We start from the raw sequence: 27,340 nt of genomic DNA on the forward strand, positions 1-27,340 counted from the left end.
TTGGGATTGGAATTATTTTATTCTTCTTGAAGTATGGTACAGTTTTGTCAAGACTGGCTCTCCCAAGGCTGTCAGTAGTTCCAATGGAATGTTGTCTACTCCGGGGCCCTTGTTTCGACTCAGGTCTTTCAATGCTCTGTCAAACTCTTCACGCAGTATCGTATCTCCCATTTCATCTTCATCTACATCCTCTTCCATTTCCATAATAATGTCCTCAAGTACATCGCCCTTGTATAGACCCTCTATATACTCCTTCCACCTTTCAGCTTTCCCTTCTTTGCTTAGAACTGGGTTTCCATCTGAGTTTATATTCATAGAAGTGGTTCTCTTTTCTCCAAAGGTCTCTTTAATTTTCCTGTAGGCAGTATCTATCTTACCCCTAGTGAGATAAGCGTCTACATCCTTACATTTGTCCTCTAGCCATCCCTGCTTAGCCATTTTGCACTTCCTGTCGATCTCATTTTTGAGACGTTTGTAATCCTATTTGACTGCTTCATTTACTGCATTTTTTACATTTTCTCCTTTCATCAATTAAATTCAATATTTCTTTGTTACCCAAGGATTTCTACTAGCCCTCGTCTTTTTACCTACTTGATCTTCTGCTGCCTTCACTACTTCATCCCTCAGAGCTAACCATTCTTCTTCTACTGTACTTCTTTCCCCCACTGCTGTCAATTGTTCCCTTATGCTCTCCCTGAAACTCTGTACAACTTCTGGTTCTTTCAGTTTATCCCAGTCCCATCTCCTTAAATTTCCTCCTTTTTGCAGTTTCTTCAGTTTTAATCTACAGTTCATAACCAATGGTGTTGTGATAGTGCCACGACATTTAACAGTGCCGCCACGACAGTACGCACAAACGGCGATAGAGGCGCTCCACAAATCGGCTGAGCGCGGGAGCGCCACCTAGCTACGAACGGCGCCGGCAGCATGTCACGGCATGGCAGTCGAATACGAGAGACTGAGTTGTAATCATGTGATCAGCTATTGTTTCTAAGAGAGAGTGTGAATATCCACGCAATTATTGTGATTAAAGGTTATAACACTTTTTGGCGACGAGGTCGGGATATGTTCACTGCGTTGTGGATTTGCTTGTTCGTAACGGGGCAGACATGGAACAGCTTATGCAAGCGCTCATTGAACAACAAACACAGCTGACGGCTACTATTCAGGCTCAACAAACACAGCTGACGGCAGCGATTCAGGTGTTGTCGACGTCGCTTACTCATCGTCTGTCTTCCTCTTCTCCGCCTCCATTCCCTCCTTACAACGAGGCCGCTGAAGACTGGGAGGATTATGAGAAGCGTTTGCGGCAATACTTCTTGGCTTTCGGCGTTGTCGACGCTCCTATGTGTAAGTCGTTATTTCTATCTTGGATTTCCCCTCGAGTCTATCAGCTGCTATCTCAGTTAGCCCCTCTGCGGGAACCTGCCTCCCTGTCCTTCCAAGAAATGTGTGACTTATTATCTGCCTATTATCGAAAAAATGCCCACGTCGTTGCCGCCCGCGTGGTGTTCTACCGGTGTCGTAAACAGCCCCATCAATCTTACCGGGCTTGGGCGGCGGAACTACACAGTCTGAGTAGGAAATGTCAGTTTGTCACGGACACTCATCACGAGTCTTATGCTGACTCAGTGGTTAGGGATGCTATTCTACGGCTTGCTCCTGATTAAGAAGTTCGGCAACGTGCCCTCCAACTGCCAAACCCGTCGTTGTCGGAAGTTCTAAGCATCGCTCAATCCTTTGAAGTGTCTCACGCTGCTGGCGCGCAAATCGACGGATGGTGTGATGTAGTCGCTGTACAGTCAACTCTCAACACGGGCAATTTGCCTGTTTCACAGGAGAACGGTGATGTGGCGGCGGTTCACTCGCGTCAACAACGTCCCGTTGGGCCGCAACGCTCGCAGCGAAACCAGCAACTACAGAAGCCGGTTCGTTCTGCACTTCTTTCTTGCCCCCGTTGTTTCGTACAGCACGACAGGGCAGCGTGTCCAAAACGTTGGGCCACGTGTAATTCATGTAGGAAAAACGGCCACATTGCTTCTGTGTGTCAGTCCCATAAAGTTCCTGTCGACGAGGACGAGGCGTCGGACATGGATGTTCACTGTGTGCTTTCTCAAACAAATAAGTTGTTTGTTACTGTTCGTGTTCTGAATAGACATCCGCATGCAAGTGGACACTGGCTCTGCAGTAACTCTCATTAATTCTCGCACGTATTTGGCGTTGGGCTCCCCTCCTTTGTCTCCAGTTACGCGAAATCTGAGGACTTATAATAAACAGAAAATTCCTATCATGGGCCAGTTTGATGCTTCCACTGCCTACAAGTCTGTTGTTCGGCCCCTCACGTTTTATGTGGTGGATCATGCTAGCACTGAAAACCTGTTCGGTTATGATGCTTTCCTGTTGTTCGGGTTCTCCATTGATGATGATGTGCACCTCATATCTGAGGATATTCCGTATCAACAGCTGGATGGATTGTGTTCTGAATTTTCGTCCGTGTTCTCTGCTGGTCTGGCTTGTGCCAAGGATTTTGAAGCCCACATTACTCTTATACCTACGGCTCGCCCTAAGTTTTTCCGGGCACACCCTATTCCGGTGGCGTTGCGTGCACCTGTCAAGGCTGTGCTAGACAGGTTAACAGCTTTAGGGATTCTCTAGACAGGTTAACAGATTTAGGGATTCTCCTTCCGGTTACCTCCAGCGAATGGGCATCGCCGATCGTGGTGGTTTCTAAACCAAACGGGAGTCTGCGGTTGTGTGGTGACTTTAAAGCCACCGTCAACGCCCAGAGCCTCATTGACACTTATCCTCTTCCCCGTCCTGAGGAGTTGTTTACCAAGCTCGCTGGGGGCCAGTTCTTTTCCAAACTTGACTTATCGGAGGCGTACCATCAGTTGCCGTTGGACGCTACTTCCAAGGAATTTCTTGTTATCAACACTCCTTGTGGGTTGTATCAGTACCAGCGATTACCATTTGGCGTCGCTAGCGCACCGGCCATTTTTCAGCGGTTTTTGGAACAGCTCACGGCTTCCGTTCCCGGCTGCATAAACTATCTGGATGACATTGTTGTCACGGGATCCTCCGCTGAGGAGCACCTTCGTAATTTACGTTCACTGTTTTGGGTTTTGCATTCGGCTGGGTTGAGGTGCAATCTGGACAAGTCACAGTTCTTCCAACCCTCCATTGAGTATCTTGGTTTCCACTTGTCCCGTGAGGGTATACGCCCTCTCCATCAGCTCGTTGCAGCCATTAACGCTCTACCCCGGCCGTCTACGGTCAAAGAACTTCAGGCGTTTCTAGGCAAGATTGCTTATTATCACAAATTCATTCCATCCGCAGCGGCGGTAGCTTATCCTCTGCTCAGCTGTTACGCAAAAACGTCCCCTTCTGTTGGTCCGACGGGTGTGAGCAGGCTTTTGTCCACCTGAAGGCTCATTTGCAGTCGGCGCCTTGTCTTGCCACATTCCGTCCGGGTCAGCACTTGGTTCTGGCGACTGACACGTCACAGTATGGCCTAGGGGCTGTTCTCGCTCATCGGTATGAGGATGGGTCGGAACGACCCATCGCCTATGCTTCCAAGACCCTCAACGAGGCGCAACGGCATTACTCTCAAATCGAAAAGGAGGCACTCGCTATCATTTATGCTCTAAAAAAGTTCACCGTTTTTTTGTATGGTTCTAAGTTTCACCTCATCACCGACCACAAACCGCTGGTCTCTCTGTTCAGCCCATCGGCGTCACTTCCGGATAAGGCAGCTCACCGCCTGCAACTTTGGACCTTATACTTGTCTCGTTTTCATTATGAGATTCACTATCGCCCCACGGCCCAGCACGCCAACGCTGATGCATTGTCGCGATTGCCGATGGGCCCCAACCCTGTTTTCGATCGTGATGAACTCCTCTGTTTCCACATTGATGAGGAAGAACGTCGTGCGGTCGAGGGCTTTCCACTTACAGGTTCGCAGGTCGCATCGGCTACTGCGCGGGACCCGGTCCTGCGTCGGGTGATCGGTTTTGTTCAACGAGGTTGGCCGGACAGGACAAAGGGCCGGGCATCGGATCCCCTTCACAACTACAATGCCTTGCGCCTTCGTCTGTCTGTTCGTGATGGTGTTGTTCTTCTGGCCACAGATGGCGCATCTCCACGGGTCGTGGTGCCAGTTTCTCTTTGCAAAGATGTTCTCAAACTGTTGCACGAAGGCCATTGGGGTATTTCTCGGACTAAGTCCCTGGCCCGCAGGCACGTTTATTGGCCCGGTATTGATTCGGACATCGCCCATATGGTTGCTGCGTGTGGCCAGTGTGCTCAACAACTGGCGGCATCTCGTACAATGCCCTCTCCGTGGCCTGATCCAGCTCAGCCATGGGAACGGGTGCACGCCGACTTTGCTGGCCCCTTCCTCGGTACTTATTGGCTACTGTTGATTGACGCCTTCTCGAAGTTTCCGTTTGTTGTTAGATGTCCGTCACCCACCACTGCGGCAACGACGCTGGCTTTGTCCAAAATCTTTGCGCTAGAAGGTCTTCCATCCACGATCGTCACGGACAATGGCCCTCAGTTCTCTTCGCAGGCCTTCCATGATTTTTGTACTGGACAAGGGATTCATCATGTTACCGCACCTCCCTTCCATCCGCAATCGAATGGGGAGGTCGAGCGCCTTGTCCGCACTTTCAAATGCCAGATGAAAAAATTCCTTAGTGATTTTTCCACCGATGACGCCCTGCTGCAATTTCTGAGTTCTTATCGCTTCACGCCTCTGGGTGATCGCAGCCCTGCTGAACTCTTGCATGGCCGCCAACTGCGCACTCTACTGCACCTGCTTCACCCTGTCAGGCCTTGTACTGTGTCCCCTAGTGGGGGAAAATACTCGGTGGGCGCAGACGTGTGGGCACGAGGGTATGGACCTCACCCTAAATGGATTCCAGGGGTGGTCAAGGCTCTTCGGGCCGCCGGCTTTGTGAAATCCGTACGAGCGGCAGCACGGTTGTTCGCCATTACGACCAGATGCGCCCACGAGTGGTGGCCACGCCGGTGCCACCGCCCCATCCTTCACCTCCACCAGCCCGAGACGCCAGTCCTGTCGCTGCTGCCGATCTACCGTCCATGTTGATGCAGCCGCCGTCGCTGCCGCTTCCGAGTATGCCGGAACCGGCCCCAGTCGCCTTCTCCGGGACCCATCTCGCTGGAGCACACTCCCAGGTCAATGACACCTATGGATGCTGCTCCGGAGTTTTCACCCATCATCTCATCGAGGAGGCACGTTCCACGCACGAGCTTCTGTCCTGGAAATTTTCGACCATACTCTCGTGTCCCTGCGCGGGATCTCCTCGGGGCCTCAAAAGAGGCCATGGATGTCTCCACACTTTCCATGTCTCCAAGGAAGTGAGTGCTTTTTTTTTCCAAGGGGGGAAAAGTGTTGTGATAGTGCCACAACATTTAACAGTGCCGCCACGACAGTACGCACAAACGGCGATAGAGGCGCTCCGCAAATCGGCTGAGCACGGGAGCGCCACCTAGCTATGAAGGGCGCCGGCCGCATGTCACGGCACAGCAGTCGAATACGAGAGACTGAGTTGTAATCATGTGATCAGCTATTGTTTCTAAGAGAGAGTGTGAATATCCACACAATTATTGTGATTAAAGGTTATAACAAATAGATTATGGCCAGAGTGTTTTGTCTAATTCCAATGAAGGCCTTCTGGTTTTTTTGTGTAGCAGTCTTTTTGTATTGCATGTCTGTGACTCAACATCTTTGCTATATTGTGAGCAGCAACCTTTCCATTTCATAATATTATCATTATTCCATACTGGATTTCCCCTTGTTTGATCCTTCTACTAAAGCAGAAAACAAAAACATTCACACAAGGACAGCTCACACACATATGACCATGTCTCTTGTCACTGAGGCATCAGTGACCAGAGACAACGGTCATGTGCACGTGAGTTTTGCTTGCATGAATGTGCATGTGTTTTCTAATTTAGAAGAAGGCCTTTTCACTGAAAACTTACATGTACTGCAGTCTTTTTGTTGTGCATGTCTGTGACTCATCTGACTCAAGGATGTTTCATTTAGTGTATGATCATTGATGTCTACTTCTGGTGTTAAAAGATCATTATTTCATGACTAAGATGACATAATGTGAGTCTTTGTAATATTAAGACTTAAACTGTTGGATGTGAACAACTTGCAGATCTGTTCAGCCACCATTTGAGCTCTATCTGCCAATGGTAAATCATGAGCATTGATTAGTATTTTTGTGTTAATAGCAAAAATCAAAATTTTTAAATCTCTCTTTAAAGTCATTGGAAGATCATTTATATAAGTAAGGTACAAGAGCAGGCACAGTACAGATCTTTGTGAAATTCCACATGTTACATCTCCCCATTACAATGGGTTTTTCTCCCCGATGACATAGTCTGTCAGTGAGACCCTTTGCTTTCTGTTATGAAGGTGACTCCCTGCATCCAAGAGGGGTACCATTAATTCTGTAACACTTTAGTTTGCCAAGTAGAATTTTATGGGACACACAGTCTGACTTTGACAAGGTCACAATGTACAAACAAGCTTATATTTCTTGTTTAGCTTATTATGTAACCAGGTATCATGGCTGCATTTCAATTACTTAAACTGTTGGTGGCTGATGACTTTGATTGAGGTGCCCAAATCAGGTTTCTTAAGAGTCCATTGCCTAGAATAACATCTGAGTCCATTTTTGTGTATTCCAGGAAATTTTTGTCATGTTAACCAAAACTTAATGTATCTACATCTGCATTTACATCCATAATCTACAAACCTCCTTGAAGTGCATGACAGAGGGGATGTCCCATTGTACCAGTTACTATAGTTTCTTTCCATTCCATTCCCATATGAAGTGCAGGAAGAATGATTGATTGCATCTGTGTGTGCTGTAATTATTCTAATCCTGTCCTCACAAACCCTATGTGAGTGATACATAGGGGGTAGTAATACATTCCTAGTGTCACCATTTAAAGCCAGTTCTTGAAACTTTGTTAGTAGAATTTCCCAGGACAATTTATGTGTGTCTTCAAAATTCTGCCAGATCAGTTTCTTCAACATCACTATAACAGTCTCCCATGGGTCAAACAAACCTGTGACCATTTTGTGCTGCCCTTCTCTGTATACATTCAATATCCCCTCTTAGTCCTGTCTGGTACAGGCCCCATTCACTTAAGCAATATTCTAGAATGAGTCTGATGAGTGATTTGTAAACAGTCTCCTTTGTATACTGATCACACTTCTTCAGTATTCTACCAACAAATCAAAGCCTACCACATGATTTATCCACAACTGTGTCTATATGATCATTCCATTTCATATCCCTACAAAGTGTTACACCCAGGTATTTGTATGAGTTGGCTGATTCCATCTGTGGCTGACTGACATTCTAATCATAGGATACAACAGTTTTTCATTTTGTGAAGTGCACAATTTTACATTTCTGATCTTTTAAAATAATAAGGCAGTCTTTGCACCACTTTGAAATCTTATCAGATGTGACTAAATATTTACCCAGCTTCTTTCAGACAGTACTTCATTATAGATAACTGCAGCTGAGGTTTCTATTAATATTGTCTGCAAGGTCATAATGTGAACAGCATGCTTCCCTACACATTTCTCTGGGGTGCACCCAAACTTACATCTATATCTGACAATGATTCTCCATCCAAGATAACTTGCTGTATCTTCCCTGCCAAAAAGTCCTCAACTCAGTCACAAATTTCATTTAATATAATTGAACTCTTGACAATAAGTGTAGGTGTGGTACTGAGTTAAATGCTTTTTGGAAGTCAAGAAATACTGTATCTACCTCACTGCCTTGATCCAAAGCTTTCAATATGTCATCAGAGAAAAGTGCATGTTGGGTGTCATATGATCAATGTTTTTGGAACCCATTCTTGGCTTCCATTCTGTTCAAAATACCTCATAAATGAAACACTCAAAATACTTTTTAAGTATGTTTATTGCACCACAAACTGACATGGGTTTGGTATCTAGAAGATGACATTGGGCTGACATTTAAAACTGAAACAATACCCATTCAATTTGGCTGCTTTTGTTGCTGCTTGCATAGATTTTGAGAACAATGTAGTTACATTCTGCATTATTTCAATCAAACTTATTTGAATTTACAATCAAGGTTTCCATGCTTTTACAAAAATAGATATGAAATTTACATTTACAGATCATTGCAATCTGTCTGTTACTGCTGGAATGTCAGAATATTACAATTCTCATATAAAAATTGTGTGAAATGTGCAACATTTACAATGTGATGATTATTTTTGTTAATTGATTTACAAATACAGTGTGATTTTAATTCCTAACATAAATCCCATCTCTTTACAGTTGGCTGCATTGTAATTACTATCATTTTTCTGTGCATGAATTCCATGAATGATGAACTGGGCTTTTGTTTACATTATCTTTTACTAATTTATAGTTAAATATCTTTATAAATTAATCACAGTTCATCTTCACTGATTTCAGTTCCTCTTCATTTGACTTTATTTGCATCAACATAGTAATCTGGTGACTTTACAGTTCAGGCCCTTGCTTCACTTGGTAATGTCATATTCTTCAATATGTTCAGGATTGTAGTTTTCATTAAATGCTGCCCTGTTCTATTACATTTCATACCAATAAAATACTGCACGTAAGAATTATGAGTGGACTGTTGTAGCATGCATGCAACAGAATAGGAAGGTTGTGATACAAAGTGACCGTGGTGTCTGTTCCTGTTGGTGGGACAAAGTAGCAACAAATTTTATTCTATTACTAATACTGTGCAGAAATTTTATTCAAACAATAACTTACACATTTGTTCATATCATTATGTAGATTATTAACATATATTTCTTTTTATAAATGCCTTCTTAATGATCTTTCTTTCCTCTGTGAACTCACAGGCACTGCCAAAATTTGTATTTGAAGTATCATATTTCAGTGACCCATTTTTCCTCAGTTTCATTCTGATGCTTTATCTTTCTCTCAGATAGAACAGTCTCCATTACTAACAGTTCAGTCAGAACACAATACAGAAAATGTCTACAGTTTTAAATGATTGATGCACAATTAAGCCTTAAAGTTTCTAATATTATAAAATTAAATGTCTCAGATAATTATATTTTTAAATAATATAATATAATATTATAATAATTCATGCTTCAGATAGCAAAACTCAATCATATATACAGGTTTTTAGTTACTAGAATGTTTTGTCCTAGCATTGGGTGAGTGTAGCAATGACATTGTAGTGGAGTATGTGTCAAGTGCATTACAAATGTCCAGAATGAAATTTTCACTCTGCAGCGGAGTGTGCACTGATATGAAAGTTCCTGGCAGATTAAAACTGTGTGCCAGACCGATATTGGAACTTGGGACCTTTGCCTTTTGCATGTAGTGCTCTATCAGACTGGCACACAGTTGTAACCTGCCAGGAGGTTGCATGATAAATGTGTTTTGTTTCTCCAGTTACCTGTATAAGTGTTCTCCTTTATTTTACAATCTCATTTCTGTCCTTCATTTGAAATAAAGTACACTCTTTGATGCAAAACCTGGCTGGCAGCGGGCCACTGCAGAATATAAGCCCATGTCTATTGCATAACGGCTGCGCCGTCTCGCGACACTGTAGGCTGTGGCATATCCTGAGGAAGTCTTGTCTTCTGTTCAAAGTATTATGCTATGTGTTCATCCATGTTCTAGCAGTGATTAGCACTTCATCTGAAATTTTATAGTGTCTTTCATCTGAATGCTGATGTCTGTAGTGTAATGGTAGCACAACTACAAAGTACTTTACTTTTTGACGCACCAGTAATAACAGTTTGTCCAATAACACTTTTATGAATGATTTCATGGCAGACTGTCTGTCTCTGAACGCCACATGTATCAAAGCTCTCCCCCACTTGATGGTGCACAGCAGTGGCTGCTGTGCTTCCTCACAGTTTGTCAAAAGCATCAGCTAACACTCATCACTTTGAAGAATATAAAATGCTTTACTGATGTTGAGTGACGCTTCACAAAACATGTCTACAATTTGCATTTCACACTTGATAGCAATGGAGGCGGACGACCCATTTTTATATGATGAGTACTGTATTACATTAATATGCAAGACATGAGTATGGCCCTATTTAATTTTATAGTTTGTGATCAAATCTAACTAAATTACTGTGTTGTTTAATGTTATTCCTAATGTTTTACATCTCATTTCTTTCACCTTTAAAAGTGATTCTTCATTCCACGTTGTCACCAGAAATTCATATATTTTCACCAAGCCGCAGACAGTAATTGTAGTGTGAAAAGTTTTAATGTCATGATTTCATTTCTTACATTAAATATACATGGTATACTGTGTGGAAACTTTGCAGTGCATGCTCTATAGCAACACAAGCACACAGCACATTCTGACTTCCATGTGTGGATTCATGGAAAACTTTATGCAGATCGAAAGTGATATTTAAGGTCTTTAATTAGATCTAAACCAACAAAATTGTGCAATTTTGGAGCTACCCAAAGTGGAAGAAGTTGCTGATGTCAGTGTCAGCAAATATCTACATGGGTGTTATTTCACAGATTTGGCGCAGAGGAACTATATTCACTTAATAACTATTTCCCTGTCATATGGGTCCTATGTAATGAGCAGAACTGAAATTTGTGTGGTTGATATTCGAGATGAAGCTCTTCAGAGATGTTTGATTAGTGAAGAAGCTTGCATTCACAAAACAGACTTCTGTGAACATTAACACAGGTTACTGAGTCGAGCTTGTGAAAAGACTTAATGTGTAAAGGTTTTCTTCAAATTGTGCTAAAGATTTTCTTCTAGAACTTTGCAGCTGCATTAAAAATTGGCAAATATGAACCTAGAGAGCACTAGTCTGCATCATGATAAGAACTGAGAACTCGTTCCAACCTTGCACCTCTAGACAGGTGGGGAATTACAGAGCTAATGAGATGCTGCTGGAAGCAGGTCTCTCTCATTGCAATATGAGTTGCTGAGCCTCATTACGCAACATTAAAGAAATAAACAGCTGTTACTTATCTGAAGTACAGTATTTGTGGGGTCCAAAAAAATAAATTTTCTGTCTCGGTTTCTCATCTTACACGAGACATATGTAGCGTAAGTCATTGAAATGGAAAGATAATTCCAGGATGTAGAAGGACAATGCAGGACCACATGAGAAAATAAGTGCATTATCACAGTGTTGCCAAATATTTGCAAAAATTTTGCTAATTATTAGTTGTCTTAGGGACAGCTATGTAGCTAAATATTTGTCATGTTCGTCTTATATGGATCCTTGGAAGGGAGGCACAAGTGTGATTGGTTTTTAGCAGTTTATCCCCTGATACTTTCGGTCATCACATATTCTCCATGCCAAAACAACCAACATTCCATCCACCCAGAGTCACTGGTCATGTGCTTTGGTACCAAAACGGGATGATAAAGCTCTTGGCAGTGAATAAATAACAACAAGAATAGTGTCAGTAACAAATTAATAATACATGAAGTTTATTACATTACAGAAGAATGTTGACAGTTAAAAATAAAATAGACTGATGTTCAGTTAGCTTAATGCAAAGGCTTCTTTTTTTCTGAATTTAATTCCAGAGAAAAATGAAAAAGCTGGCAATACTCATCAGCAGTCCGACAAGATCTGAACCAGCAACTAGCCTTGCATTAGATAACCAGATGAACATGGTGTCAGGGAGCAGACACAAGACTGCTTCATTTAGCTCTCTGTTATTGCTCTTATGGTACATGGAAATGAGCGTTTGGTGTGGTGTCACCGCCAGACACCACACTTGCTAGGTGGTAGCCTTTAAATCGGTCGCGGTCCGGTAGTATTCGTCGGACCCGAGTGTCGCCACTATCAGTGATTGCAGACCAAGCGCCGCCACACAGCAGGTCTAGAAAGACTTCCTAGCACTCACCCCAGTTGTACAGCCAAATTTGCTAGCAATGGTTCACTGACTTCTACACTCTCATTTGCCGAGACGATAGTTAGCGTAGCCTTAAGCTACTTTATTTGCTACGACCTAGCAAGGCGCCATGATCAGTTTCTATTGATATTGTAAATCATGTACCGTTAAGAGCAACGTTCGTCTTTAATGGATTAAAGTTAAGTATTCCACCAGCAATGTTCCAGATCTCACGCCAACCTGCGTGAGCTAAAACGCGTGCATTTCGGTCTCCTTTAGTACCAAGGTGTTGGCTCTCCTGCCAACCACAACATTGGCGACGAGAGTAAAAGTGTTCTTATCTGAATTGTCCTGATTTACCTGTGTAATAGCTTTGCCACAATCTCCAGATGTACTGTCCGAATTTTATCGCTTACAGAATCAGCAGACGCAGGCCTTACTGGATGCCCTTGGACAGCTCGTCCAGGGTCAATGTGCGATGCAAAACGATGCGGCGGCAGCCGCTTCACCGCTGACGCTGCCACAACACGCTGTTGCACCCACTTTTCACCCTTTTGATGCTGCACTGGAAAGCTGGACGGAGTGGTCACGCCAATTTGGATTCCAGCTTGCCGCCTACAGAATTCAAGGTGAGCGGCAGCCTTTTCTGTTATTGTCAGTCGGCGTGACTATGTACTGTGTGATAGTCAAATTATTTCCCCGACGCGACGTGGCAACTCTGTCCTACGAAAAAATTTGTCTGCATTAGATGCATATTTCAAAGAATCAGTCAATGTAGTTGCGAAACGGTATACCTTCTTTCGTACAAAATGTACAGCAGGTCAGACTAATCGGGAGTGGGTTGCAACCTTGCAAGGTCTTACTAGGGATTGTGCTTTTGAATGTCAATGTGGACTCCCTTATTCAGATACTATGGTATGTGGTGCAATTGAATTGCAAAAAACGTTTCTGATGTTCGTATAAGGGAACAGATTTTGAAACTAGTAAATCCCTCCCTTCAACAAGTGATGGAATAATTGGATCGGCAGGACACACTGGACTTTGCCCAGGAATCATTTGAAACTTTGCCAGCAGTGTGTCAGGTTAACCAGCCTGCCAGGCGAGCTGCACGGAGCAGTAAACAGCCCTCGCGCCCGGCCGCACCGCTGCTGCCAGGCTCTCAGCCACGTGTGCCGCGCAGGCAATCAATTGCAGTGATCAAATCATGCCCGTGGTGTGCTACTAAACATTCGAATTGCCCGTCACGCCAAGCTTTTATTGTAATAAAAAAGGACATGTTCTGAGTGTTTGCCAGAAAAAGCTCAGATCAGAAACTCAAAACCGTTTCAGGCCCTTTGCTTCGCACCGGAATCTGAATCGAACCAAGGATACTCAGGCTTGCGAAACTTCGCCCATGGAAATTCATGTAGCTCATTCCATGTGACTGTGTTCATCCCATGAATAGTGTGCGTCGACATCGCCGGAACTCCCGTCAAGTCGCAAGTGATTATGTACCAGTGCCAGTTCACGTTGCACGAGACAGTCGCTCTTGTCATCAGCAGGACAATAAACTTTTTGTAGACTTGGACATTAACGGCAAAGTGATACCATTCCAGCTCAATACAGGAGCTGCAGTTTCCCTGATCAATCAAGACACTTACAAACTGCTGGGCACACCTCCGTTGCGTGCCGCATATGTTCGGTTAACCACCTATTCATGTCAAGAGATCCCTGTGTTTGGACAGTGCAGCCTTCTTGCAACATACAAAGGACAAACAAAACTTGTGTCATTTTAATTGCTTCGTTCTTCTTCTGCAGTGAACTTGTTTGATTTCGATTTATTTCAGTTGTTTAACTTGTCTATAGTAAATCAGGTCCTCTCAGTGAACCAGACTGTGCCTTCAGACAGTGTTTCTCGTCTGTGTGAAGAATTTGCAGACATTTTTGCACCGGGCCTCAGTTGCGCTAAAAACTATAAAGCACATTTGGAACTGAAAGTAAATGCGTAACCGAAATTTTTCAGAGCGCGCAATGTTCCCCACGCATTGCGTGATGAGATTGCAAACACATTACACGATTTGGAATCACAAGGTGTAATTGAACGTGTACAGGCTTCTCTCTGGGCATCGCCCTTAGTAATTTTGCCAAAACGTTCCGGAAAGTTGAGACTTGGTGTGGACTTCAAGGCGACAGTGAATTCACAACTAGTGATTGCAAATTTCCTTTACCCCACCCAGAAGATCTTTTTGACAAACTGTGCCCGGGTAAATATTTTTCGAAGTTGGACCTAGCAGATGCATACTTGCAAATACCGGTGGACGAAGAATCCCAGCATGTTTTGGTGGTTAACACGCATCTTGGGTTGTATCAATTCAAACGACTGCCATTTGGGTGTGCATCCGCCCCTGCGTTGTTTCAGCAATATGCACAAACTGTTTGTGCAACGGTTCCTACTGCAGCAAATTATATGGACGATATTGTGATCTCCGGAAAGACGGAAGAACATTTGTCCAATCTCAGAACATTATTTCAGGTCTTGCGACAAAATGGGCTTCGCTTGCAGAAGGACAAATGTGTGTTTTTTGCTCGGGACTTGCCATACTTGGAACATGTACTCAATGCCCAAGGCATCCATCCAAGTCCAACGCACCTCCATGCCATACAAGACTTGCCGTTGCCACAGAATTTGAAGCAGCTACAGATTGTGCTGGGAAAAATAAATTATTACCATCGCTATGTGTCGCATGCCTCTCCCATTTCAGCTCCGCTTCATCGCTTACGCCGTAAGGTTGTTCGGTTCGTCTGGACGACGGAATGCGAACGCGCCTTTCGCCAGTTGAAATCGGCGTTGCTTTCCAATACTTGCCTTACACCATTCGATCCCCAGAGGCCCCTCTTGTTGATGGTGGATGCATCGGATTTCGGGATCGGTGCTGTGCTTTCGCACAAAGATGGATCGCACAATCGCCCTATTGCCTTTGCGTCCAAAGTGCTCTAGTCAGCTCAAAGAAATTATTCGCGGATCAGGAAAGAAGCATTGGCTCTCGTATTTGGTGTTACAAAGTTTCATGATTTCTTGTATGGTCGTCACTTTACCATAATCACAGACCACAAACCTTTGATATCACTTCTTCATCCGACCAAGCCTGTACCTCCACATACAGCGCAGAAATTCATTCGCTGGTCTACTTTCCTCTCGCAGTAGCGCCACGACATCTTGTATCGATCCACTGCTAAGCATGGAAACGCCGATGCGTTGTCCCGCTTGCCTGTTGCTGAGAATAGGGCATTCGATTCCTCCGAACTTGCTTGCATGTTCATTGATGCGGAAACCGATGACGTGGTCGAATCGTTTTCCATGTACCTACAGCCACAGGTGCCGGACTTGTCCTTGCTCCCGTTCTGCGTTTTGTGGCTACGCAATGGCCCTTGTCAAAGTTACGGATTGGTGACCCGTTGGTTCACCAATTTTTTGTTCACAAGGAGAGACTTTTTGCACGACGTGGTGTTTTGCTGTTGCGTTCTGATAATGATCAGTCCAGGGTCGTCGTCCCGCGTTCGTTACAGTCCTCTGTCTTACTGCTTGTCCACCAAGGACACTGGGGTATAGTGAGAACGAAACAACTTGCTCGTCAGCACTGTACTTGGTTCAGAATCGATGCCGCGATTACGAATATGTGCTCTTCTTGCAAGGTGTGTGCCGAACAACAATCAGCACCACCGCAGAAATTCTTTCCATGACTAAAAGCCACTTCCCCTTGGCAACGCTTACACATCGACTTTGCTGGTCCCTTCTGTAATGCTCACTGGTTGGTTGTGGAAGATTCATTCAGTAATTTTCCTTTTGTTGTCCGGATGTCTTCCATGACGTCATCTGCCACCATCCAAGCATTATCTGCTATCTTTTGCATTGAAGGTCTTCCACAGACTATTTTTTCCGACAATAGCCCACAATTCATGTCTGCAGAATTTGTGCAGGTTCAATGAACGATTGGTCAGAACTTTCAAGTCACAGATGTTGAAGTTGAAAGAGTCGCATTCTCGGGAGGACGCGTTATTGCTCTTTTTGTCCTCGTATCGCTCTCCCCATGAACCATCGACCTTGCCGTTGGTGGGGAGGCTTGCGTGCCTCAGCGGTACAGATGGCCGTACCGTAGGTGCAACCACAACGGAGGGGTATCTGTTGAGAGGCCAGACAAACGTGTGGTTCCTGAAGAGGGGCAGCAGCCTTTTCAGTAGCTGCAGGGGCAACAGTCTGGTTGATTGACTGATCTGGCCTTGTAACATTAACCAAAACGGCCTTGCTGTGCTGGTACTGCGAATGGCTGAAAGCAAGGGGAAACTACAGCCGTAATTTTTCCCGAGGGCATGCAGCTTTACTGTATGATTAAATGATGATGTCGTCGTCTTGGGTAAAATATTCCGGAGGTAAAATAGTCCCCCATTCGGATCTCCGGGCGGGGACTATTCAAGAGGACGTCGTTATCAGGAGAAAGAAAACTGGCGTTCTACGGATCGGAGCGTGGAATGTCAGATCCCTTAATAGGGCAGGTAGGTTAGAAAATTTAAAAAGGGGAAATGGATAGGTTAAAGTTAGATATAGTGGGAATTAGTGAAGTTCGGTGGCAAGAGGAACAAGACTTTTGGTCAGGTGAATACAGGGTTATAAATACAAAATCGAATAGGGGTAATGCAGGAGTAGGCTTAATAATGAATAAAAAAATAGTGGTGCCTGTAAGCTACTACAAACAGCATAGTGAACGCATTATTGTGGCCAAGATAGATACGAAGCCCACGCCTACTACAGTAGTACAAGTTTATATGCCAACTAGCTCTGCAGATGACGAAGAAATTGAAGAAATGTACGATGAAATAAAAGAAATTATTCAGATAGTGACGGGAGACGAAAATTTAATAGTAATGGGTGACTGGAATTCGAGTGTAGGAAAAGGAAGAGAAGGAAACATAGTAGGTGAATATGGATTGGGGCTAAGAAATGAAAGAGGAAGCCGCCTAGTAGAATTTTGCACAGAGCACAACTTAATCATAGGTAACACTTGGTTTAAGAATCATGAAAGAAGGTTGTATACGTGGAAGAACCCTGGAGATACTAAAAGGTATCAGATAGATTATATAATGGTAAGACAGAGATATAGGAACCAGGTTTTAAGTTGTAAGACATTTCCAGGAGCAGATGTGGACTCTGACCACAATCTATTGGTTATGACCTGTAGATTAAAACTGAAGAAACTGCAAGAATGTGGGAAATTAAGGAGATGGGACCTGGATAAACTGAAAGAACCAGATGTTGTAGAGAGTTTCAGGGAGAGCATAAGGGAACAATTGACAGGAATGGAGGAAAGAAATACCGTAGAAGAAGAATGGTTAGCTCTGAGGGATGAAGTAGTGAAGACAGCAGAAGATAAAGTAGGTAAAAAGACCAGGGCTAATAGAAATCCGTGGGTAACAGAAGAAATATTGAATTTAATTGATGAAAGGAGAAAATTTAAAAATGTAGTAAATAAAGCGGGCAAAAAGGAATACAAACGTCTCAAAAATGAGATCGACAGGAAGTGCAAAGTGGCTAAGCAGGGATGGCTAGAGAACGAATGTAAGGATGTGGAGGCTTAACTCACTAGGGGTAAGATAGATACTGCCTACAGGAAAATTAAACAGACCTTTCGAGAAAAGAGAGCCACTTGTATGAATATCAAGAGCTCAGATGGAAACCCAGTTCTAAGCAAAGAAGGGAAGGCGGAAAGGTGGAATGAGTATATAGAAGGTTTATACAAGGGCGATGTACTGGAAATGGAAGAGGATGCAGATGAAGATGAAATGGGAGATACGATACTGCAGGAAGAGTTTGACAGAGCACTGAAAGATCTGAGTCGAAACAAGGCCCCCGGAGTAGACAACATTCCATTAGAACTACTGACGGCCTTGGGAGAGCCAGTCGTGAAAAAACTCTTCCATCTGGTGAACAAGATGTATTTGACAGGCGAAATACCCTCAGACTTCAAGAAGAATATAATAATTCCAATCCCAAAGAAAGCAGGCGTTGACAGATGTGAAAATTACCGAATTATCAGTTTAATAAGTCACAGCTGCAAAATACTAACGCGAATTCTCTACAGACGAATGGAAAAACTGGTAGAAGCGGACCTTGGGGAAGATCAGTTTGGATTCCGCAGAAATGTTGGAACACGTGAGGCAATACTAACCTTACGACTTATCTTAGAAGAAAGATTAAGAAAAGGCAAACCTATGTTTCTAGCATTTGTAGACTTGGAGAAAGATTTTGACAATGTTGACTGGAATTCTAATTCTAAAGGTGGCAGGGGTAAAATACAGGGAGCGTAAGGCTATTTACAATTTGTACAGAAACCGGATGGCAGTTATAAGAGTCGAGGGACATGAAAGGGAAGCAATGGTTGGGAAGGGAGTGAGACAGGGTTGTAGTCTCTCCCCGATGTTATTCAATCTGTATATTGAGCAAGCAGTAAAGGAAACAAAAGAGAAGTTTGGAGTAGGTATAAAAACCCATGTAAAGGAAATAAAAACTTTGAGGTTCACTGATGACATTGTAATTCTGTCAAGACAGCAAAGGACTTGGAAGAGCAGTTGAACGGAATGGACAGTGTCTTGAAAGGAGGGTATAAGATGAACATCAACTAAAGCAAAACGAGGATAATGGAATGTAGTCAGATTAAGTCGGGTGATGCCGAGGGAATTAGATTATGAAATGAGACACTTAAAGTAGTAAAGGAGTTTTGCTATTTGGGGAGCAAAATAACAGATGGTGGTCGAAGTAGAGAGAATATAAAATGTAGACTGGCAATGGCAAGGAAAGCGTTTCTGAAGAATAGAAATTTGTTAACATCGAGTATAGATTTAAATGTCAGGAAGTCGTTTCTGAAAGTATTTGTATGGAGTGTAGCTATGTATGGAAGTGAAACATGGACGATAACTAGTTTGGACAAGAAGAGAATAGAAGCTTTCGAAATGTGGTGCTACAGAAGAATGCTGAAGATTATATGGGTAGATCATAGGTATTGAATAGAATTTGAGAGAAGAGGAGTTTTGTGGCACAACTTGACAAAAAGAAGGGACCGGTTGGTAGGACATGTTTTGAGGCATCAAGGGATGCCTCATCATCGAACCTTGATGTCTTTGCTACATCCGCCGCATCAGGTTCCTGTGCAGCGGCAGACACCTGTTTTTGCTCCAGGCAACATTGTCTACTATCACCACTATCGAGGTATACGGCATTGGCACAAAGGGCACATTCTTCGCTGCCTCGGCAGCACTATGTATCTTGTTTTGGGGGCCTCTGGTGAGGTGCGTCGGCATCTCAATCAGCTGCCTCTGTCGTCGGACGGGATCTACCGCTCGCTGTCTGCTTTCAGCGACGGTGCCATCCGGTCAGTGCCCCAGGGACCCATCTACTGGCTCGCCTCAGCCCCAGGTGTTACCGACACTGCCTTCCATTTTGTCCCATGGCGACACGCTGCCACCACCGCCGCTGCCTGTTCTCCTGCCGGTGACGCCCGCAGTGGACGCGTCGCTGCATCCGCCGGGCGCCTCCTTGGGTCATGCGCTGCCGATCGCTTCCCGTGAGCAGTTGTCCTCCAAAATGGAACTCTTGCCCGCTCTGGACCATATGTCGTATTCGCCCGTCGGGTGCCCCGGCCCGATGGAAGTCGACCCTTTGGCCCCTCCTGTCTCCTTATGGCCGCATACACTGCATGTTGGCATGCACCCTGCAGTGGGTTTTCAGGCGTTTCCTAGCTCCCCGCGGTCCAAATGGCAGGGTGCGGGTGGCACAGCCTCGCCTGTTGTTAGGCTCCCCACCTCATCGCATATGTCAACATGGGGTCCTCCCCACGGCGGGCGGAAGCCTTATGCCACAACCGTATGCCGATTTGTGGGGGAGGAATGTGGTGTCGCCGCCAGACACCACACTTGCTAGGTGGTAGCCTTCAAATCGGCCGCTGTCCGGTAGTATACGTCAGACCCGCGTGTCACCACTATCAGTGATTGCAGACCGAGCGCCGCCCCACGGCAGGTCTAGAGAGACTTCCTAACACTCGCCCCAGTTGTACAGCCGACTTTGCTAGCGATGGTTCACTGACTTCTACTCTCTCATTTGCCGAGATGATAGTTAGCATAGCTTTCAGCTACATTATTTGCTACGACCTAGCAAGGCGCCATGATCAGTTTCTATTGATATTGTAAATCATGTACTGTCAAGAGCGACGTTCGTCATTAATGGATTAAAGTTAAGTATTCCACCAGCTATGTCCGTTTTTCTCAATTCTAATTCCCATGCCATGTTCCAGATCTCACACCAGCCTGCGTGAGCTAAAACGTGTGCATTTCGGCCTCCTTTAGTACCAAGGTGTTGGATCTCCTGCCAACCACATCATTTGGCATCATTTGCCTGGAGGCCCCTTACGGGACAGGTCCGGCCGCCTTGGTTCAGGTCTTATAACATTCGACACCACATTGGGCGACTTGCACGGTGGATGAGGATGAAATGATGATTGATGAAGACAACACAACACCCAGTCCCTGAGTGGAGAAAATCCCCAACCCAGCCGGAAATCGAACTCGGGCCCGTAGAATGTCAATCTGTCACTCTGACCACTCAGCTATCGGGACGGACGCTATTATAGTAGTTAATACAGGCAGTTCACAACATGAAATACAAAACCAGTTGTAATTTAAGTATGGAATTACCATCCTAAGGTCAAAAAATTAAATTAATGATCTTTATCTCATATAAACGCTATGACTATTAAGATGTCTTCATCAGTATGAAAGAAAGTAGATGAGAATTTAGCAGTCTCACTCAGCAGCAGTCCTATATGTTAGTGAATAATATTGAAGTGCCAAGTCTCAAGCAGTACTGACAAGTCTCAAGTGCACTAGCAATATGAAGAGCTCCATGGTCAGCTGACAATGTCTTCACTGCTATCCACAGTCTGCTCCAGCCAGCGTTTAGTAGAGTTGCTTTGCCAGACAGTAATCTAAGGAACAACCTAAAACTAACAGTAGATTGAACCTAGAAAAATACAAATGACTTGCACACTTATTCTGTTTAGCTTGCAGTGAAAAGTCATACTGTGTACAAAACAACGTTGTACAAAATGGCAATAAACAGTAAGGTACTATGGACTGTTGACCTCAAATGGACTATATCTATGTCCAATATAGTTCATACACAACTGGAATGTAAGGAACACTACCACAGCACGGAGATATTATGGCTAATAGACTAATATATTGATCTCACACAGTAATACACTGAGGTAACAAAAGTCATGAGGTAGTGAAATGCACATATACAGTTGGTGGTAGTGTCACATACCCAAGATATAAAAGGGTAGCGCACTTGTGAAAGCCTCATTTATTCTCAGGTAATTCATGTGAAAAGGTTTCCGATGTGATGATAGCCACATGATCGAAATTAACAGACTTGGAACATGGAATGAAAGTTGGAGCTAGATGCATGAGATATTCCACTTTGGAAATCATTAGGGAAGTCAATATTCCAAGATTCACTGTGTCAAGTGCGTACTGAGAATATCAAACTTCAGGCATTACCTCTCACCCTCTCACCATGGACAACACAGTGATTGATGGCATTCACATCAAGACCAAGAGCAGCAGCATTTTCATAGAGTTGTTTGTCCTAACAGGCAAACAACACTGCATGAAATAACCACAGAAATCACTGTGGGAGGACGACGGTACAATCCCGCGTGCGGCCATCCTGATTTAGGTTTTCCGTTATTTCCCTCAATCACTCCAGGCAAATGGCGGGATGGTTCCTCTGAAAGGGCACGGCCGACTTCCTTCCCCATCCTTTCCTAATGCGATGAGACCGATGACCATGCTGTCTGGTCTCCTTCCCCAAACCGACCAACCAATCACTGTGGGACATACAACAAACATATCCATTTGTTCAGTGTGCCAAAATTTGGTATTAATGTTATATGGCAGTAGATGACCAATGCAAGGACCTTTGCAAATAGCGCATCATCATCTCCAGCACATCTCCTGGGCTTATGACCATATTGTTTGGACCCTAGACAACTGGAAAACTGTGGCCTGACCAAATGAGTCCCAATTTCTGTTGTTAAGAGTTGATGGTAAGGTTCGAGTGTGGTGCAGGCCCCATGAAGCCATGAACCCAAGTTCTCAATGAAGCACTGTACAAGCTGATGGTGACTCCATAATGGTGTGGGCTGAATTGACGTCTCTGACCAAACTGAACCAATCATTGACTGTGAGTGGTTATGTTCAGCCACCAGAAGACCATCTGCAGCCATTCATGGACTTCATGTTTCCAAAAAATGATGTCATGTCACCAGACCACAAATGTTCTCGACTGGTTTGAAAAACATTCTGGACAGTTCAAGCAAATGATGTGGCCATCCAAATGGCTGACATGAATACAATTGGAAATAATCAAGAGGCCAATTCATGCGCAACATCCTGCACCAGCAACAGTTTTGCAATTATGGACAGCTACTGAGGCACCAAGACTCAATTTTTCCACAGGGGACTTCCAATGATATGTTAAGTACATGCCATGTCACATTGCTGTGCATTACGCTGGGAAAAAGGAAGTCTGACACAATATTAGGAGGTATCCCATGACTTTCGTGGCCTCTGTGCAAATCAGTTTATGGATGCGGAAAAATTGATTTCATGGCTACTGAGGCAGAAACAAAACAGGCAGATGTACAGTTGTGCACTTTCAAATGTTTTTCAGCCACAGATATATCGTTGGCAATGCATACTAACTAGCCTGTTCATTGCTTCTGTAATTTATCCCCTCTTGTTTGAGAGCAAAATGATTAACAACATACAGACTCGTGTCACTGACAGTTGTTGTGAATCTCATGAGACTTAGTCTTGTTTTGTTGATGATGTAACATGGTATTCATGATGCAGATGACTACAGCTACTCCTGCGAGGTTGGCAGGAGACATATGGCATGAAATGTTAAGATTTGTCACTTAACCTGTGACAGTTAGCAGCTCAACTGAAACAATAGTGATACAAAGTGGTAAGACACAGGTTTTGCAGAAAAACTGGAACTTATTTTGAAAGCAGCTATTGTTTTAGAAAGGAAGTAACTTTACAATTATGTGGACAAGGCATTACTGCAGTGAACATCCTCTCATTGTCATGATCATAACTGAGATAGACAGCACTCAATTGAAAGATGAGAGTAGGCGTACCTTACACACAAAAAGATCTTTATGGAATCAAGAACATTTACATTATTAACTCAGTGTGATATCTTAAATGGGAATTATTCAGAATATTTCTTCAAGATGATAAGAAAAAGTCAAGTGAATTTAGCAGGATTAATCAGTCCCACACCTGGAAATCACTGTTATGACAACAGAGTTGCCAATCAATGCCTACTGCATTACAGATACTTGACTATGCTAATTGGCAAGAAGAATATGTTTTACTAGCTGGAATCATGCAAGAACAGATCCAGATATCCAGTGTGAGACACTGTGCTCTACAAATTTTAGATATTCCTGATTTTCGAATCACTGTGATGAGCAAATAGTGACATAAGAAGTGTGGTAGTGTACAACAGTGAAGGGCTTTCTGGATAAAGTTCCGAATGCCAAATGAATTAACACTTTGCAAAACTGAGACTGAAATTTGTTATTGTTAAACCCCTCTTTAAGGGGGGATGTAATGTATTTTCGTCCAAAAAATCGATTTTTCAAAAATATTACTTTCTTGATCTACACAGTTTAATCTATGTTGTGTGTGAGTTTTGTCATGATAGCAGCTTTAGAAATACTTTTAAATTGTGAAACTGCTTAACTCTGCACTGGCGGCCACTCCCACCTTATCCGACATTTGGGAAACTGCTTGCTTCAGTGGAATTTTTGTCAGTATGAAGACTATTATCTTTCGATATGTTTGGCTGACATCTATATCTTTGCCTGAAAAATTCCTTGCACGTGATTTACTTACATTTTGACAATACTAACACATATTAGTAGGTGGAAGGTTGAATTCACAAACCTTTACGTGGAAGTCAAGATTTATGCGTAATGGGTGGTGGAAAAACTGTGTAGGGAATGGAGGTTTCATAGAAGTTGGTTTACTAACAAAAAGGAGGAAGCAGCTCGAAATGAAGAACATAGGCCCTCAGCTTCAGCATTGAAACTTGGGACAGGAGAATTGTACAGGTGCGTGAATGATGTTTATATGAATTCCACTGGATTCAGACTTATCTGCCAGGCTATAAAGTTTTCATGTTCATGCATTAGCTGTAAAAATATGGTATGCATGATAGTCATTGAAGAAAAGAGAGTGGGAATAGCTTGTGATTTTCAATTAATTTGTAATTCGTGTGGCCATGAATTTTCATTTTTGTCCTCCATAAAAACACACTGGTATGGTACCTATGAACCTCAGTGGATGAATTCAAGCAGGTCAAGCTGGAAATTTGAGCTGGATGTACTGCGTTACATCTTCCAAGAAATATCCTTGTAGTGTTATTATTTATTGTAGTGCTATTATTTATTAATGTAAAAATCATTGTAACTGTATTATAAATTTTGGACATGTCTCCTGTATGCAAACTAAATGGATTTCAAATGTTCATCATGAGATGAATAAAACATAATACACAATATGAAAGCAATTTTAAGTTAGCATATTCTTTGAGATGCCTTGGACAGGACAGGGAAGGAGGTTATTTTTTGTGTGGTTTCATGAACATGCCTCCACCTTGTGCAAGGTTTGAAAAAATAAATAAATAAATGTCTGATACTGTATGCGATACTGCCAAAGTTTCTACAAAGAAAGAATTGGAGGAATTGCTGAAAATAAACCAAAAAGAAATAGATCCTGGGGTAGATATTCAAGACCATGAATCTCCTACAAATGTTACTGACCTGAATGTGTCTGTAGATAGGACCTGGATGAAAAGGGATCACACAAAAGTTGGCTACATCCAAAAGAGGCTCGTCACTTACTGAAAGAAAAAAAAGGTGAAGTACTTCTGGTTGGAAAACCACTAGAAGGAATAGGCAGGCTTACTCTGAAAGAAATTGATCCTCTTCAGTTATTTTATGGGAGAGCTATCAGGAAAAACACGCTTAATTTAGAGGCAATTAGGCGTGCAGTGTTGGCAATTTTTTTCCACAAACTATCCACTGACCAACCAACAATGCACAATCTGTGTCCGAAAGATGATTGGTGTAAGTTCAACAACAGAAATGAGATGTATTGACATAAACACTCATTACCAGAATCTGTTATGGATGCAATTAAGCCCACATTCAGGTTTCTTGCAAACTCTGGTTTATTGAGTAAGTGTCTTCACAGAAAGACACAAAAAGCAAATAAAAGCCTCGATAATTTAATTGGGATTAGATGCTCAAAAAGGACATTCTGTGAACTTGAAGTACTCTAAATATGCGTCTATTATGCAATTTTATGTTACAATAAAGGAAATACTGGCAGAATTGAAGTGCTGAAGAGAGTTGGTATAGATCCTGGTGTGTGTACAACAAAAGCATTTTACACTATCAATGACAGCAGGGCCAAAAAAGCTGAGATCTGTGTTGCCTACAAATACAGGCCAGGCAGATTCGAAGAGGAGAGAAGAGAAACCTGGAGGATGAAGAGTATCAGTGTGGAGGATTTTAAAATTGAGGTAAGCATATTACATGTAAAAGTATGAGAAGAAAATCTTTGAACCTCATTTTCTCTGTTTTGCATTTCTTGCATTATTAGAAGCATTTTCTCAAAAAGTATATGCACTAATGCTATGAAATTTTCAGGAACTGTTTGCAACATGATGCTGCCTTCTGAAACTTAAAAATATGAGATCCAGCAATTACATTCTGATTTTTAGATGATTGTATGTAGAAAAAAAGTTAATTTTGGATGAGAAAAATTAAAAACTTTTTTAATGACACAATTTTTACCATAAATTAATAACTGTAGTTCAGTGGTCTCATAACCTTCTCAGGACACTACAATAAAATTTTCAGATTAATTGCACAATTAGAATTTGAGTTATGGCTTTTTATAAAACAATACAATAAAAAAATAAAAATTCCAATTTCTTGCAAAATATTAATCGTTCATATTTTATTATATTTTCTCTTAAAACCCAGCTCTTTTGCTATACACATGCAAAATTTCAGATTTGTAAATTAATAACTATTGCTGTAATGATTTTTTAAATAAATGTTGACATTTTCCATTAATCCCCCCTTATGGAATGTGATAAGAAAGCTGTCAATAAGTACCAACCTGTTTCACTGCTGACATCATTCTCCAACATTTTTGAGAAGGTGAGGATGGGTGTGTTCTAGAATAATATCTCACAATAGCAAATAACAGTTTGAGTTTTAGAAGGGTTGCTGTACTGAGAATGCCGTTTACACATTCACTCATCAGATTTTACAAGCATTAAATAATAAGATAGCAATGGTTGGTATTTTCTGTGGTCTACCATATAAATTGATGTTTTATGGGACTGATGGTATAGCCAGTGTCATATCTAACCAAAAGAATGCAGAAAGTTGTACTTAGTAATTCAAGCAATATAGTTCAGGGACATGATTATGAGTCAAGAGAAATCATGTATGGGGTACCCCAAGGTTCAATCTGAGGTCCACTACTGTTCCTCATAAATGTAAATGATATTCTGTCTAGTATACAACATTAGTTCTTCTTGCAGATGACACTAGTACTGTAATCAATCCTTGAAACATTTGTACAGAAACAGAAGAAATGGTAAACAAACTTCTTAAAAATGTCATTGTTTGGTTTTCTGTGAATGGTCTCACCTTCAATTTAAGTCACAACATATTTGTTTCTGAATATCTGTGGTTCTACACCACTGATAATTGTAACACTTGGTAAGGAAATAATAAACAGGGTGGAAACTCCAAAATTCTTAGGGGTCCATATTGATGAGAATTTAAAGCAGAAAAAACACATTTTAGGACTCTTAAAATAACTTAGTTCAGCCGTGTTTGTACTTAGAATCATTGCAAATCTTGTGGAGAGACAAATCAGTAAGTTGACATAATTTGCATATTTTCATTCAATAATGTATTATGGAATAATGTTCTGGGTTAAATCACCTTTAAGAAAGAAATTCTCCATTGCACAAAACTTTGCTGTAAGAATAATATGTTGTGCTCACCCATGGTCATCTTGAAGACATCTGTTTAAGAAGGTGGGCATTCTGACTACTGCTTCACAGTAATTTATTCCCTCATGAAGTTGTAGATAATCAACTGCAGTTCAAAAGAAACAATGGGGTACATAATTACAATACTAGAAGTAAAAATGATGCTCCTTACTCCAGATAAAAGTTGTCTTTAGCACAATAAAGGTTGCACTATTTGCAACAAA

At 42.6% G+C, this 27,340-nt stretch overlaps 2 protein-coding genes across 3 annotated transcripts in view; both read left to right on the forward strand.

Moving 5' to 3' along the window:
* LOC126335524 (meiosis 1 arrest protein-like) overlaps positions 1 to 27,340 on the forward strand; it is a 241,279-nt gene that overhangs the window by 152,246 nt on the left and 61,693 nt on the right. The window lies entirely within an intron of this gene.
* On the forward strand, positions 1,267 to 25,937 carry LOC126335526 (uncharacterized). The gene is made up of 3 exons (XM_049998886.1): positions 1,267 to 1,350; positions 12,354 to 12,564; positions 25,750 to 25,937. The coding sequence occupies exons 1-3, from the start codon at positions 1,294 to 1,296 to the stop codon at positions 25,785 to 25,787; spliced, it is 306 nt and encodes a 101-aa protein (XP_049854843.1). The 5' UTR covers positions 1,267 to 1,293; the 3' UTR covers positions 25,788 to 25,937.

The sequence above is a fragment of the Schistocerca gregaria genome, chromosome 2 (assembly GCF_023897955.1).
Source record: "Schistocerca gregaria isolate iqSchGreg1 chromosome 2, iqSchGreg1.2, whole genome shotgun sequence".
Classification (NCBI taxonomy): domain Eukaryota; kingdom Metazoa; phylum Arthropoda; class Insecta; order Orthoptera; family Acrididae; genus Schistocerca; species Schistocerca gregaria.